At 35.4% G+C, this 12,443-nt stretch overlaps 2 protein-coding genes across 2 annotated transcripts in view; one reads left to right on the top strand and one right to left on the bottom strand.

Annotated features, from left to right (window-relative positions):
* The window catches only part of LOC134844256 (DNA polymerase delta catalytic subunit-like), a 471,945-nt gene that overhangs the window by 49,970 nt on the left and 409,532 nt on the right, over positions 1-12,443 (bottom strand). The gene's annotated exons all lie outside the window — the stretch shown is intronic.
* The window catches only part of LOC134857248 (uncharacterized), a 9,174-nt gene continuing 6,318 nt past the window's right edge, over positions 9,588-12,443 (top strand). Inside the window, exons 1-3 of the mRNA XM_063873632.1 lie at positions 9,588-10,993; positions 11,878-12,067; positions 12,324-12,439. Of these exons, the coding sequence (XP_063729702.1) occupies positions 10,283-10,993; positions 11,878-12,067; positions 12,324-12,439 (1,017 nt within the window). The 5' untranslated portion in view covers positions 9,588-10,282. The remainder of the gene's footprint in view (positions 10,994-11,877; positions 12,068-12,323; positions 12,440-12,443) is intronic.

The raw sequence follows: 12,443 nt of genomic DNA, 5'->3' as shown, positions 1-12,443 counted from the left end.
CCTGCTGCTTGTTAGTTTTATTCTCTGCCCCAGTGTATTCTAGAGCTCATAGCTGCCGCTTGCTGACGACCACTTCTTTTGGGTTGTTCAAGAAAAATCGAGAAAAGTGTCATGAACACCAGCCAATAAGAAATATTTTCTACACTGAAGCAAATCTTGTTATCCGATAGAATTTCTGCCAAGTAAACACGCAAGTCCTTAGGTACTCTCTTGAGCACTCTCTTGAGCACTCTTGAGCACTCGAACATTAGAAATGGCTGTGTTTACATAATTATATAGCACTAAGTTGTTTTCAATTGAAGCATTATTGACAGATTTCACACTAACACACATAGCAAACTCGAATCATTGGACTTCCTTGGAGTCGCAAAGACTTATATTTACAAAATAGATATGATACTAGCCTTTACAACAATTTCATCCGACTCAATTTAAAATCCTGAAGTTTTTAAGAATTCTTTGCAAGTATGCTCCTTGGTGTTTTTCCTTATCTTGACGGCGCGGCCTGACAGTACAAAACAAATTTGAACGGAAATAAAGGGACCTACTAACCCATAACATCAGGGTTGGATTTCTATAGATTCAAAAACTATTAAAAATTTAGTTCGAAGCAAATGTCTATAAAATTAGCTGATAAGAAACAGTCTCACCCGAACTCAGGTGGACCAGCGGCGCACCACCAGATTCTCCCAGGATTGTCCAGGATTTCTTTTCTCCAGACCAGAGACCTACTTGACAGACCTGTCTCTAAAATCGCTCAAAGAGCGCTACAGGCACAAACGTAAAAACAAATCCCGATTCGCAGTACAATACGATCATGGGTCATTTTCAAAAAATATGTCCAAAGCAAAATTCACTTCTAAAGATGATTTTGTAACCACAAGGACCCCCATAGGCTAATCTTGTCGCAGAAATGCTTAGTGAAAAAATCTGAACTGGAAAAAAGCTTGTTTGTGTTTGATAAGCTGGATGTACATTAGGCGTTTTCCCGCCTAAAAATTGCTTTAACACGCCAAAATACTTATACTGGTTGACAAAGTTCAGCACAAACTCAGGATTTTACTCTCTAAAAAGCATACTTGCAAGGTTCATATTGGAAACTTCCTTCAAAATATTTAAGTTTTTACACAGAGCAAGAGCAAATGATCAAAGCTACTCTGTATGAAACTATCAGCTCTGATTTCAATGACTTACCAAAGTCACTCGGGTATGAAAATCTGAGCTATTTACTTCGCATGAAAAAGTTAGAAACGTGCTAAGTTGGTAAAAATTTCATACTGATTGTGTCTCGCTGTAAATGTTTCAAAATGCATGAACATTCTTTTCGCGCCGCTCACTCGAGAAAGAGTTCACGTTGATGCAAAATTTATGTCAGATGAAAAAATTCGGCAATTTCAGACCCGGATTATACTTGTTAGTTTTCAAAACCAAACTTTAGTAGTTCCATAGTGTTAAGCTTCAATCATTTGCTCTCAGTCGATGTAAGTTTTTTTTCTGACTATGAAAATAACTGATGTCCAAAATGGAAAATGAAAAAGACTTTCGAAAAGTGAAAACCGTTATTATTGCTTGATTTTGACAACTAGTTTATAATCTCTGCGTACAAGTCCTTTCTTCTCGCCAAGTAATTTTTTTGAATGGTAAGATCGAATTTTGAAAACCTCCTTATCTATGGTAACAAATCTAAAACCGCAAGATAAATTTTTTCAATGCAATTATTTTAGCAGCCAAAGGTATCTAGTGTGTTAATTTCTCTCGCCTATTAGCTTAAAAGGCATTTTTAGCCAGAGCAATGGGAACTTAAGCTACCTTAAGCACAAAATTTGCTTTAGAGCTTGAGGATGGAATATGATGCATTACAATTTCATAATGATTCAGCACATGTGTAGAAGCTCTGGAAAACGAAATTCGATTAAAATAGTTTGAGCCCAAATTCATAACGCAATTTTTTGAAATTTTTTTGAAACTAGAACCTGGTAAATTGAATACTTCAAAGCTTGCGGGTGAAAATTCGGATTGCAAGGGTTGAATGTCGTTCCGTGTAAAAATCTCAGATCAAACAGAACAAATGAGCAGATTAGAAATTTCATTGCAATTCTTTTTGTTTAAAAAAACTCTCTAGGCAGTGAAAAAGTTCAGTGAGTTTCTCTATGGACACGAATTGGAATGTGCTTCTAAATCAAAGTTCCGCCTCCGCTGCTTTTCCCTCTGTTATAGAGCCACGATACCTCCACTGACAGATCAGAAGGTTTGATGCTTGTCCAATGTGCTGCTTTTAGGCAGGTGTTTTGAAATGTAACGGTAATTGACTCCCAAGTCCCTCTTGTAGAATAACCGCAGGCTCGGTTCGATACTCCGAAACAACGAATGCCGAGGCGGAAGAACTCACCACATAAAAGGAAAAATTCAAATAACGATGGATGTCTCCAGCCAGTAGTTTTTGAAGTTTAGGGTGCCGCGGCCCTGGCACTGCAACTTCTCTAAGAACGCTGTGTAAAAGTTGAGCACATATACCGAGGAACTCAGGATATATGAAAAGATACAAATTATAAAAAATAAATAGCTTGAGGCTAGTGCTTACCATAATTGAAGTTGGCTGTACATTTTCGATGTTTAAAAATTAAGCAAAGGAATTTTTTTGTTACTTTTGCCCCATTTTCAAGACAAGGAGTTGCATCAAATAAGGTACCAGAAAACTTGTACAAAACCGTTAGGACTGTTAAATTGGTTTGTTGTGGGTCTTTTTTCCTTTTAGAACAATTTAAAAGTCCAATTAAACTTTAGAAGCTCAACTACAATTTGAAACGTTTTTTTTTTTCAATTTATCAACAAACCTTTTCAAACCACCAAACCATTAAAAACAAAATTAAAAGAATTTGAACAGGTCTAGGAAAGATCAGCGAGTCTTTAACACCACTTATTTTCCGATGCTCAAATCCTTTCTAGCAAAGATCAAAGAGTCTACAAACAACACACTTTTTCCGATAGAGTTTTTTCTCGGGTCCACAAATATATTTTATGCATCAAAAATGTATCGAGTATAACACAAATAGTTTTTTCGGACAAAAATTTGCTGATAATGACGCATGCAAGGCAAACCTCTTCCACCAATTCTTTCAAAGTTTCTGTAATGACTCTCAATTATCAGTATTCCGTCATGAAATGGAATCTCCAATTAGAACTGAGTCAATGAAAAGCTTCTACTTTAATTAAGAAAAAGTAAAAAAAATCTTGAATCCTCTCAAACCACCTGGCCAGGACGGAATTGGAAACTTGATTCTAAAAAACTAGTTGAAGGCTAATTGAAAAACTTGATGAAGAAAAATTTGGCAAAGAAAACCTTTCGGATTGGCTCGTAAACTTTCAAACTCTTTGATAGTCATCTAAAGGACCAAAAAAAAGAGTCGTAACTGGATATGTGAAATCCAATTGGTTAGAAAATTCAAGCGGAGTACCACAAGGCTCTATCTTTGGATCTCTTTTCTTTTTGTCCGTTCTCTATGCCCCTAAATGATCTGCCCCAAGGCCTATGCAACTGTTTAATTGGATACGCTGACAACTACAATGTACTACCCATGAAGCCAGAAAAATAAGAAAATGGCCTAGCTAAACTGAGCAAATGGTGCTGCAAAGTCTAAATGAAATTAAGTTTGTCAAAATATCATTACCACGCTTTCAAAAATGCATTGAATGAACAAACCAAAGAGCGCGTCAAAAATTATTTATTGGAACAGCTTGAAACTGTGAAACAAAACCTAGGCATAGTGATCTCCACGAACATTTCCTGAATAAAACACTTTAAAAGACGTTCTCGGAAAGCAATCGGTTCCGTTTTCTCCTCAAGCGCAATCTGTTCCTAAGGGCAAGCCTGAAATTAAAGCTAAATGCCTATTCCACCTACATTTTTCTCAAAGAAATCAATTGATCATGCGGCTTGAAACCCAATAACTCCGAGCTGAAAATAAACCAAGATAATCAAAAGAAAAGTAAAAACTGGAGATTATCGAATTACGATTGACAACACAAACGAAGACTAGTTATTTTGAAGTTACCACCTCTCTGTTTGTCTTTTGAGCTGCACGATATTCTTTATATGCAATCACCATCAAAACTATTACATTATCGACTCTCAAAAACTCGGCGAATCAAGAAATCTGAAAGCACGTAGAGCCACAAGAGATAGTCTTCAATTACGAAAACACGATAAAACCGAAAAAATTAAAATTTAGTATCAAAACACACATTATGTTATTTTACCTGCTAAAGTCAACTGTGAGAATTTGTTGTAGTTGCCCGTAATTGAAAGCAACAAAAATTTATCGAAACTGTTCTAAAACTATTTCATCTTGACGTTTTTTGAAAACGATCTATGTATCTAAAAAACGGTTTCTCTTGTGAAAAATTCAGATGTTTGAAAAACTGAACTTCGTTTAAAAACTGGAAAAGATTATCAAATTTTCATTCCATCTAAAACCAAAGACAGAACCACTATTGTTTCAGTTAAAACTCATATTGCGACTTGTTTTTCCACTTGGAGATATCCCAAATTCTGTATTGTCATAATTACTATATTAATTAATAATCTAATTTACCTCAAGAATAATGAGTTGCTGGCTAAAAGGGTAAATTATTCCTTATTGAGAAAAAGTCTAGGAAGAAAAACTGGTATTTAAGTTGCGATCTGTTCAATTTTTGATAAAAGAGGCAACTACTGATGACTACACGGGAATTTAACAAATAATTACTGAACAAAAGGAACAAGCTAAATGATTATTTGTGTTCTAAGGTTTATTCAACAAGTGAACAACTCGCCAGTTGTAGATCTTAGCTATTTTATGCAAGGCTGTGACACCCGTACGACCATTTCAATCACTTCTGGGCATTTCTTATGAGAATTTTCGAAAGACGCTCTCAAAGTTGTATATCGATGGAGACTGTATCAAAAACAAAACAAATGATGCTAGAAAAACAACTGAAAATACTGCTTTGGATCCGGATGAAACTGTTCTATATTTTAATGTGAAGAAATTATACACCGTTCAACAAAGTCGAAGTACAACAGAGCCGAAACTGAAAATGTCTTAAACAGTGCCAAAAACTGAAGATATTCAAAATTTTGAAGTCTATTTGTCATCTCGAATACTGTTTTGTTTAGGAGAAAAACCGAAAAAAATTGACAATTTGCTGAGTTATTTTTTTTCAGAAAAATTTATGACGCCGCGGTTAGGGGGAACTTTTGTTTGTTTAACAAGCTGTATCAATTAAAATAACCATTTTTGACTTTTCAACTTCCGTTGATTCGAATTAATTTACTTGTCAGTGATTTGGGATCAGTTCAGATCAGAACTGCATCAGTTCAGATCAGAACTGCATTCAAAATATTTTCGGGACTCATGAAAAACGTTGTATGTAATTCGCCACTGTTGTACCGCCCAAAAGTCACATAACTTCGTCTTGTCGATTACGACAATGCGCTTTTAATAAAAGCAAGAAACGTTTACGAATCATACATACTTTAGAAGAAAGAATTGAAGCATTCAAAAAGAAAAGAAAAGTATTATAATTACTCGGATAAGACACGATAATTCCCTTCACACCGGCCTAAATCATTCCCACTGGTACAGGATGTCCTCAAAATGTTCATTTAGCCTCATCCACTACCGCCTAAAAGATGCGCCTAAAAATAGCTTCAGGGGGAAATTGCTATGAACATGACTAGTCATTAAACAAACCCTATGCAGTTAGGTTAGTAAAATATAACTCGATCAGCAACAATCATATGAAGCATAAAAAGATCAAAAAAACCTGAATGTAGATTTGTATCGAAAACAACCATTCGTCGATTGTGGCCAAGAGGAGGATTTACATAATAAGCGGCCATTGAATGAGAACAACAGCCTCGTGGGGTTTCTTACCAACAGTGATTATGCATATGAACTCTATATCCTTTCCGGATGGGTGTAACAGGAGTCAACTAATTCGTATGTAGCTTTTTTGTATAATTTTTGCATCCAATAAGCACGCATCATGTTATCCTGTACAAGTGCATTGAGTGATTGATCTCTTAGTCTAACCGGTTAGCCGGATTAAAATAACCGTTTAACTGTTGAACCGTTGCATCCCTCCTGATTTTCTAGGAAAACAATTGAAATCAAATAAAACAAATTTGAATTCACTCAATTGAATCGTTTTTTGTTCAAAAGCAGGATAACAGAAATAGCGAATAGGGCAGTTTTTCCGTTTTTTGATCTTTTTAACAGTATTTCGATATTTGGATCCCTCGATATATCAAAATCAAGTTCAATGGGAATTTTCTAAAACTTTGATGTTTTCATACACATTTTTTTCATATGAAAGATAAATAAGATGAAAGTGTTTCTCTATCGTAACAATCAGAAAATGTTCATGAGAAACACCGAGTGTGTACTAGCAATAACCTCTGTTGAACAATTTCGCAGTTAAAAAATTTTAACCGGCTAAAATTTCAATTATCGGTTAACCTGTAAACCGGTTAACCGCTCCATGCCCTATTCTGCGCAATTTTAAAAGTAGGCAATCATGCGCGATTATCTATTTAACTTTGGCTGGCATACTTAATCAAACACAACTACCCGAAAAAAGTTTTTTTTTTAAGTGTATCCTGCTATGATTTATAGTATCCGGCTTTGAATCTTGTGTTTGCTTGTTGTGATTTTAGTGTTCACATTTGATAGATACTGAAGACGAACAAAACTGCTCGCATCAAGCCGAATCTCTGAATTTTCCGACTGCCATTTAAGGTCTATGAGCAGTAATAACATGAAAAAGTTATATGAAACAAAATAAAACGGAAAAAACTTTTTTTATATATTTTGAGATTTTTTGTGAAATCATCCCCCCACACGCCATATAAAAAAATAAATAATTTATGGCAAGTAAGCCTCCTTCAACCAATTTGGAAGGATTTCTCAGACGTATTAATTCTCCGCTAACGCGTTAATAGCGCAAATTATACCGCGCGTTAAGTGTCCCAAATTGACCAAAGTGGCAATCTTAAAACACCCATAACATTAAGAAAAATGATCACAGGTAAAATATTTTTTCAAATTGAAGCTCAAGACAACAATGCCTTTCGAATGATAAAAAATGTCAAAAATTGCTAGTCGAATTTTGTCTGAAGAAAAAACCACCCCGAGCGCCAACGAGTCGAAATTTGTCTGAAGAAAAAAAACACAACGAGCGCCAATGTTCCGTTACTACGAAAGTCGGAACAACAAGACTGCTCGTATATCAAGGCAAAGCCCTGAATGTTCCGACTCTCCCTTGATCCCTATCGAATAGATTTTGGGAAAATAAAATATTGGAAATCTATAAATTTTGGACAAAATCAAAGATAAAGTGCAAAACCTTTAGCGGTACGAACTTAATACGACCAATTAGCTAACCTCCGTTCAAGCTGAAGCCATTTTGCTGTGCGGGACATTCAGCCATGCATAAAAAATTCGCGTTACGCTCTCGGCATTACGAATAAATTCTTCAAAGCTTATAGTTTATTCTGGTACACTTTGAACTCAGTAAGTTGGTATCTTCAAAAAGCAATAAGAAAATTTTTGTCAATTTTTCTTTCAATCGCCGAAAATCAACTGAACAACTAAAAACTACCCGAAGCATATATATTCCGTTTTCTTTGAAACTCGGAACAACACGATTGCTCATATCGGGGCAAAGCCCTGATTTTTCCGACTGCCTTTTAAGGTGTATAGAGCAGTGTTTTTAAATCACCCCCACACGCCATATCAAAAACACAATTATGGATTTCGCTCATAGTAAGGTAGCAATTATGAAGAATAGCACTTTTCAACCAATTCTGGAACGATTTCTAAATTTCCGCTGACAAGTTAAAAGCGCGAAACTAATCGCGCGTTAATTGTCCGAAATTGGGCTAATTGGCAATTTGGGCTAACTCTCTTAATTTAAAAAAATTGATCACAAGCAGGGGTGGGTCTAGGATTTTCTCGATGGGGGGGGGGGGGTCGGATTCTCAAAAAAGTTTCGAAAAATTTGTCGAATTTTTATGCAGGTCAACCAAATTGGTTACCGAGCTCTCCCAAGCCACTAAAAAGACTTTATTTTGGTTAACTTTTCTGCGCCGCAGGTAAAATTTTGAAAAAACGGGCCGAAAAAGGCGTTTTTAGTTTTTTTAAATCATTTAACTAAGAAATTACGTTTTTTTCCTTAGAAAATTTTTAGGGTTCGTCAGCCAAAAATGGTTATTTCATAATAGTACAAAGGAGACCCTTTGGATCTGCACAAATATTCCATTTTCTTCGAAAGTCTGATCAACTCGACCCTGAAACAAATGACCAAAAATCGTTTTTCGATGATTTCGCTTCATTAAATTCCAATCTCCTTAAGTGATTATCCTTTTCATGTTCGTATCGCTTTGATTACAATTTTTTGTTGCTTGTCAAAGTATTGATCAATTATTTTGACTACCCTTGGTTGAATCCCTTTCATCGGAAATAAGTAAGCCCTGATCAAAGATTTATCCATCGGGCAGTTTAAAAACTATGTTTCCTGATAAAAATTCAGCAGGCTTAAATGGAAGCATGGTGGTGAAAAAAGCCGCAAATACTCTGTTTTGGCGATATACGATACTTTGCTGGGAAAATTGGGCGTTGGAAAGAAATCCACAAAAAATATCTGATTAAATTAAATAATAAATTTATATAAGATGTGACTTTTCAACATTGAGTATATCATTAAGCCTGGCCATACCAAAGTTTCAGTATACACTTAAATTTATATTGACATTAGTTTTTGCAAAAAATGTTAGAAGTTTGAATGAAAATAAGAAAACAATGAATTCAAACACCTGAAAATCAGTCAGTCTTACTGGTTAGGCTTTTCGCCCGCTATGCTTATTCAACCTAAATATGATAAATATATCAGAGTACTTGAGCTTAGAGTAGCCCTGCCTTTTTCACTCCGAAATGAAAACTTGCTTTAAATCTCGACAGAGAAAGTTTAAAAACCTGGTGCAGCTCTTTGGCTCATCCTTTTTGATAGACCTTTTAATGGCAGTTACTGCAGTCGTGATGCAGCAGATTGAAATTTGATGACGCACGGAGAAAAAGAGGGGAGATGTCATCACAATTTCTTCAGGGGAACTTAATTTCTATCTATTCTATCCTCCTTCTGGCCAGAGACCAATAAGCAGACAAAGCTACTAGCAGACCCAAATGATTATATTATTGGGTTCGATGTAACAGTGTTACCAAAATGGATCCACGTAGAGCTTCAATTGGGGTCGGTCTGGTTATTTTGTAAAGTGTCCAAACTCCCCCACCAACCAAAAAAAAACTGAAAACAAACAAAAGGTTGACTTACCCCCATTTTCATCAAAATTAGATGAGCTATTTATAAATCAAAGGCCGAAATCTAGCGTGAGCGTCATCAATTTAAAAATCAAAAAATGAATTGAGTTGATATAATTATGAAATGATAAAAAACGTCTTTTACATATAAAAACTAAGGGCGTTCAAATTATTCTTAATCCATATTCACCTTTCTTATCACGTGAATTTTCTTGAAACGCAATTCAAATAGTAATTAAGCGGTTCCCGTTATTACTTTCTTTATTGAAGAAATGCTTCTGCCTTTCGCTTCTATTTTTTTTTTCAAAGTTTGTCTGCTTAATTCCATGTAAGCTCACGCGCGTCAAGCGAGTCCCTCTGCATCATCAGAAATTTCAATCAATCATTTGGAACGAAAAGATGAGACTAATATTTAGATTAGCTCTGCTATCAAATTGGAAAACATTTGTACCAAAAATTATTATTCTCTTTTTAGAGTGAGACTATAATTTATGACACTTGAGAAGGGCTTCAAGTCTCACTGTTTTGTGTTAAAAGTGGTGAAAAGCTGTTAGTTTACCAATAGTTTAAATGACGGTAGAAACTTTTTTTTATCATTTTTTGGACTGATTTAAGACAAGTTCTTACAAAAACTATCACCAAATAATCCGTTCTTTTTCTTGTTTGTTATCTTACTCGGTTGAACACTTTTTGATGAAAAAAAAAACAAAGCTAATTTTAATCGAACTCTATCCATAAAAGGAAATTTTTAACCATTTTGCATCGTAGCTTTTAAAATTTTATCGCGGAGTTTATCAATCTAATTGAACCTGATTTTGCTGACGGCAAGATTCGTTATCACTAATTGCTATTATTTCCTCTTTTCATTCTGGTCGCTTACTGCCACTACAGACAGTTGGTATTTCTTTTGGGATAAAAAGTGAAAAATGTTACATTTTCGAGTAAAGCAGCAGAAAAAGCTGCAGCGTCAAAAAGAAGCCGAGCAACTTTACTCTAGTTTCAGTTTTAGTCGATCTTTGAAACAAGACAGCGTTACTACAAATGCAACAACCACGGTCGGTTTATCAAGTGACTGTAATGAACGCAGTAATTCTAATGCTTACGTTATCAAAACACCGTCATCATGTACACAGTTATCTTCATCTGCGACGAACGTACCAACTTCTGTAACAGTAAGAAGTCCTTCGCCGAATTGTTTTTTGAACAAAGTTGAGGATCTTTCAAACGAACAAAAACAATCTTCTTCAAATACAACAGGCGGAGAAACCGATACAGCTACAGCTCTAAAAACACCAACAAACTCACCCTCAAAAACGCAAAAAAAGCAAACCAGCCACGGAAAACGCACAAGCTTTGACAAAAATAGAATATCGACAAATAGTAACGGATTGAAGGTACAACCCAATCAAAAAACTAGACGAAGAATAACCTCAGCGAACAATATGGCCAACATTGACTGTTCAACTGCAATAGGAACTGAGAAGAATGAGGTTAACCGAGCAGTTATGCTAAGCGGAGCTCACAATAAAAATGGTGGAAGGTCTGGCTCGTCTAGTGATGTTCCGCAGATTATAGTTATGGGACCTCCTTCTAGTGGGAAGACTACGTTACTCTCACGATTTAACTACTTCCTAACGGTTAGTATTATGAAAATCAATTTACGGCCCAGCATAAATACAGAACTAGCCAAAAATCCCAGTTTTTTTGTCGAAAATGACACATTTTTTGGAAAAAATTTGAGCTTTTCGCTGCTATTTTCACTGAATAATTTGTAAATTATCTCCGAACAAACAAAAATTTTGAGTAGTTATTTAGCAATTACAGGCAAAAGATTTTCCATATATTCAGAAGGTTGCCCTCTCCAAAACCTGAAATTTAACTTAAACCAGTCATCTTTGTTTGCTAAACCAATCGATCTTCCAAAAAAATTCAATCAAGCAAAAATTTTAAATTGCCAAAACCGATAATTTTTACGAAAATCAAGAATTATGAGCTAGTTTTTGGCGCCCGAAAGATACGTGTTAAGTCAAAATTTGATTTATCTGGATTAGCATACTCTTTTTATGTGAAATAAAAACAAAAAGCGTTTAGTGCAATTTCAAATTATCGTTCATTTTTTTCGTTTATCCGATATAGAAATCAAAAAATTTTTGTGATCTACTCAACAATCTCACACCCCCTCCCCTATGCTATCTACTAAAGAACTTCCACCCCTCTGAAAACAGAAAAAAGCACTAGAGCTTTCAATTGCGAATTCTAATTTTGCTGCATTCTGATTTGTCGTAGAAATCGACTAGCCTAATCTAATTAACAATTTCCCCACTTTCTTGCTAGGGGGAGACGATATAGTTAAGTCGATTCAATTGTTGATCTTCAGCTGAAGATTTGATTGATTGCGGCTAAATTTTGAAGCTTTAAGCACAGCAAGCAATTATTGAATATTTAATGACATAAGCTATGTTAGAATATTATTCGAAATTTTTGACTTCTTAATCATTTATATTTTTCGCTTAAATTTCAGCGATCTTCCAAAGAAATCAAAGAAAAGTTGCAACAAAATGTTAATTATCCGCCGATTCTTCCGGCTACAAGCGCTACAGTTGGCTCCGAATGCTGCAAACTGGAGATCCCCGAGAATCGCGAATCATACTGGATACCTTCCATCCTCCTTAACCACCCGAAAACACCCACAGCTTCCCGCAAATCATCAGGTGCCATTTTGCTTTTATGGGTTTTAAACATTTAAGTATTTGATTTACCAAACAATTTTTTTGAGAAGAACCACATTGAATTAATGTTTCCTTTAATTAAATCGCGTTAACAAGGAAAACATTTCAGCTCAGAGATGCTTGAAAAGTTTTAAAATAGAAGCTTATATTCGTTCTATCCCTTAAGATTTAAAACTGACCATCAGCTACAAATCTTGCTAATACGGCAGCATAAACTTATTACGACATTTGTTCTTAGGTGCCAGTGGTTCTACTCTCAAAAGGTCAGGGTCATTTAAAGTCAAACAGGCACTGCAGGTGAGAGAGGTGGGCGGCAAAAGTGGATGTCTGTGGAGTCACTTTCTGGACGAGCCAGTGG

The sequence above is a fragment of the Symsagittifera roscoffensis genome, chromosome 1, assembly GCF_963678635.1.
Source record: "Symsagittifera roscoffensis chromosome 1, txSymRosc1.1, whole genome shotgun sequence".
Classification (NCBI taxonomy): Eukaryota; Metazoa; Xenacoelomorpha; order Acoela; family Convolutidae; genus Symsagittifera; species Symsagittifera roscoffensis.
Note: the sequence above shows the minus strand (reverse complement) of the source record. Positions and strands in the feature narration are given on the sequence as shown.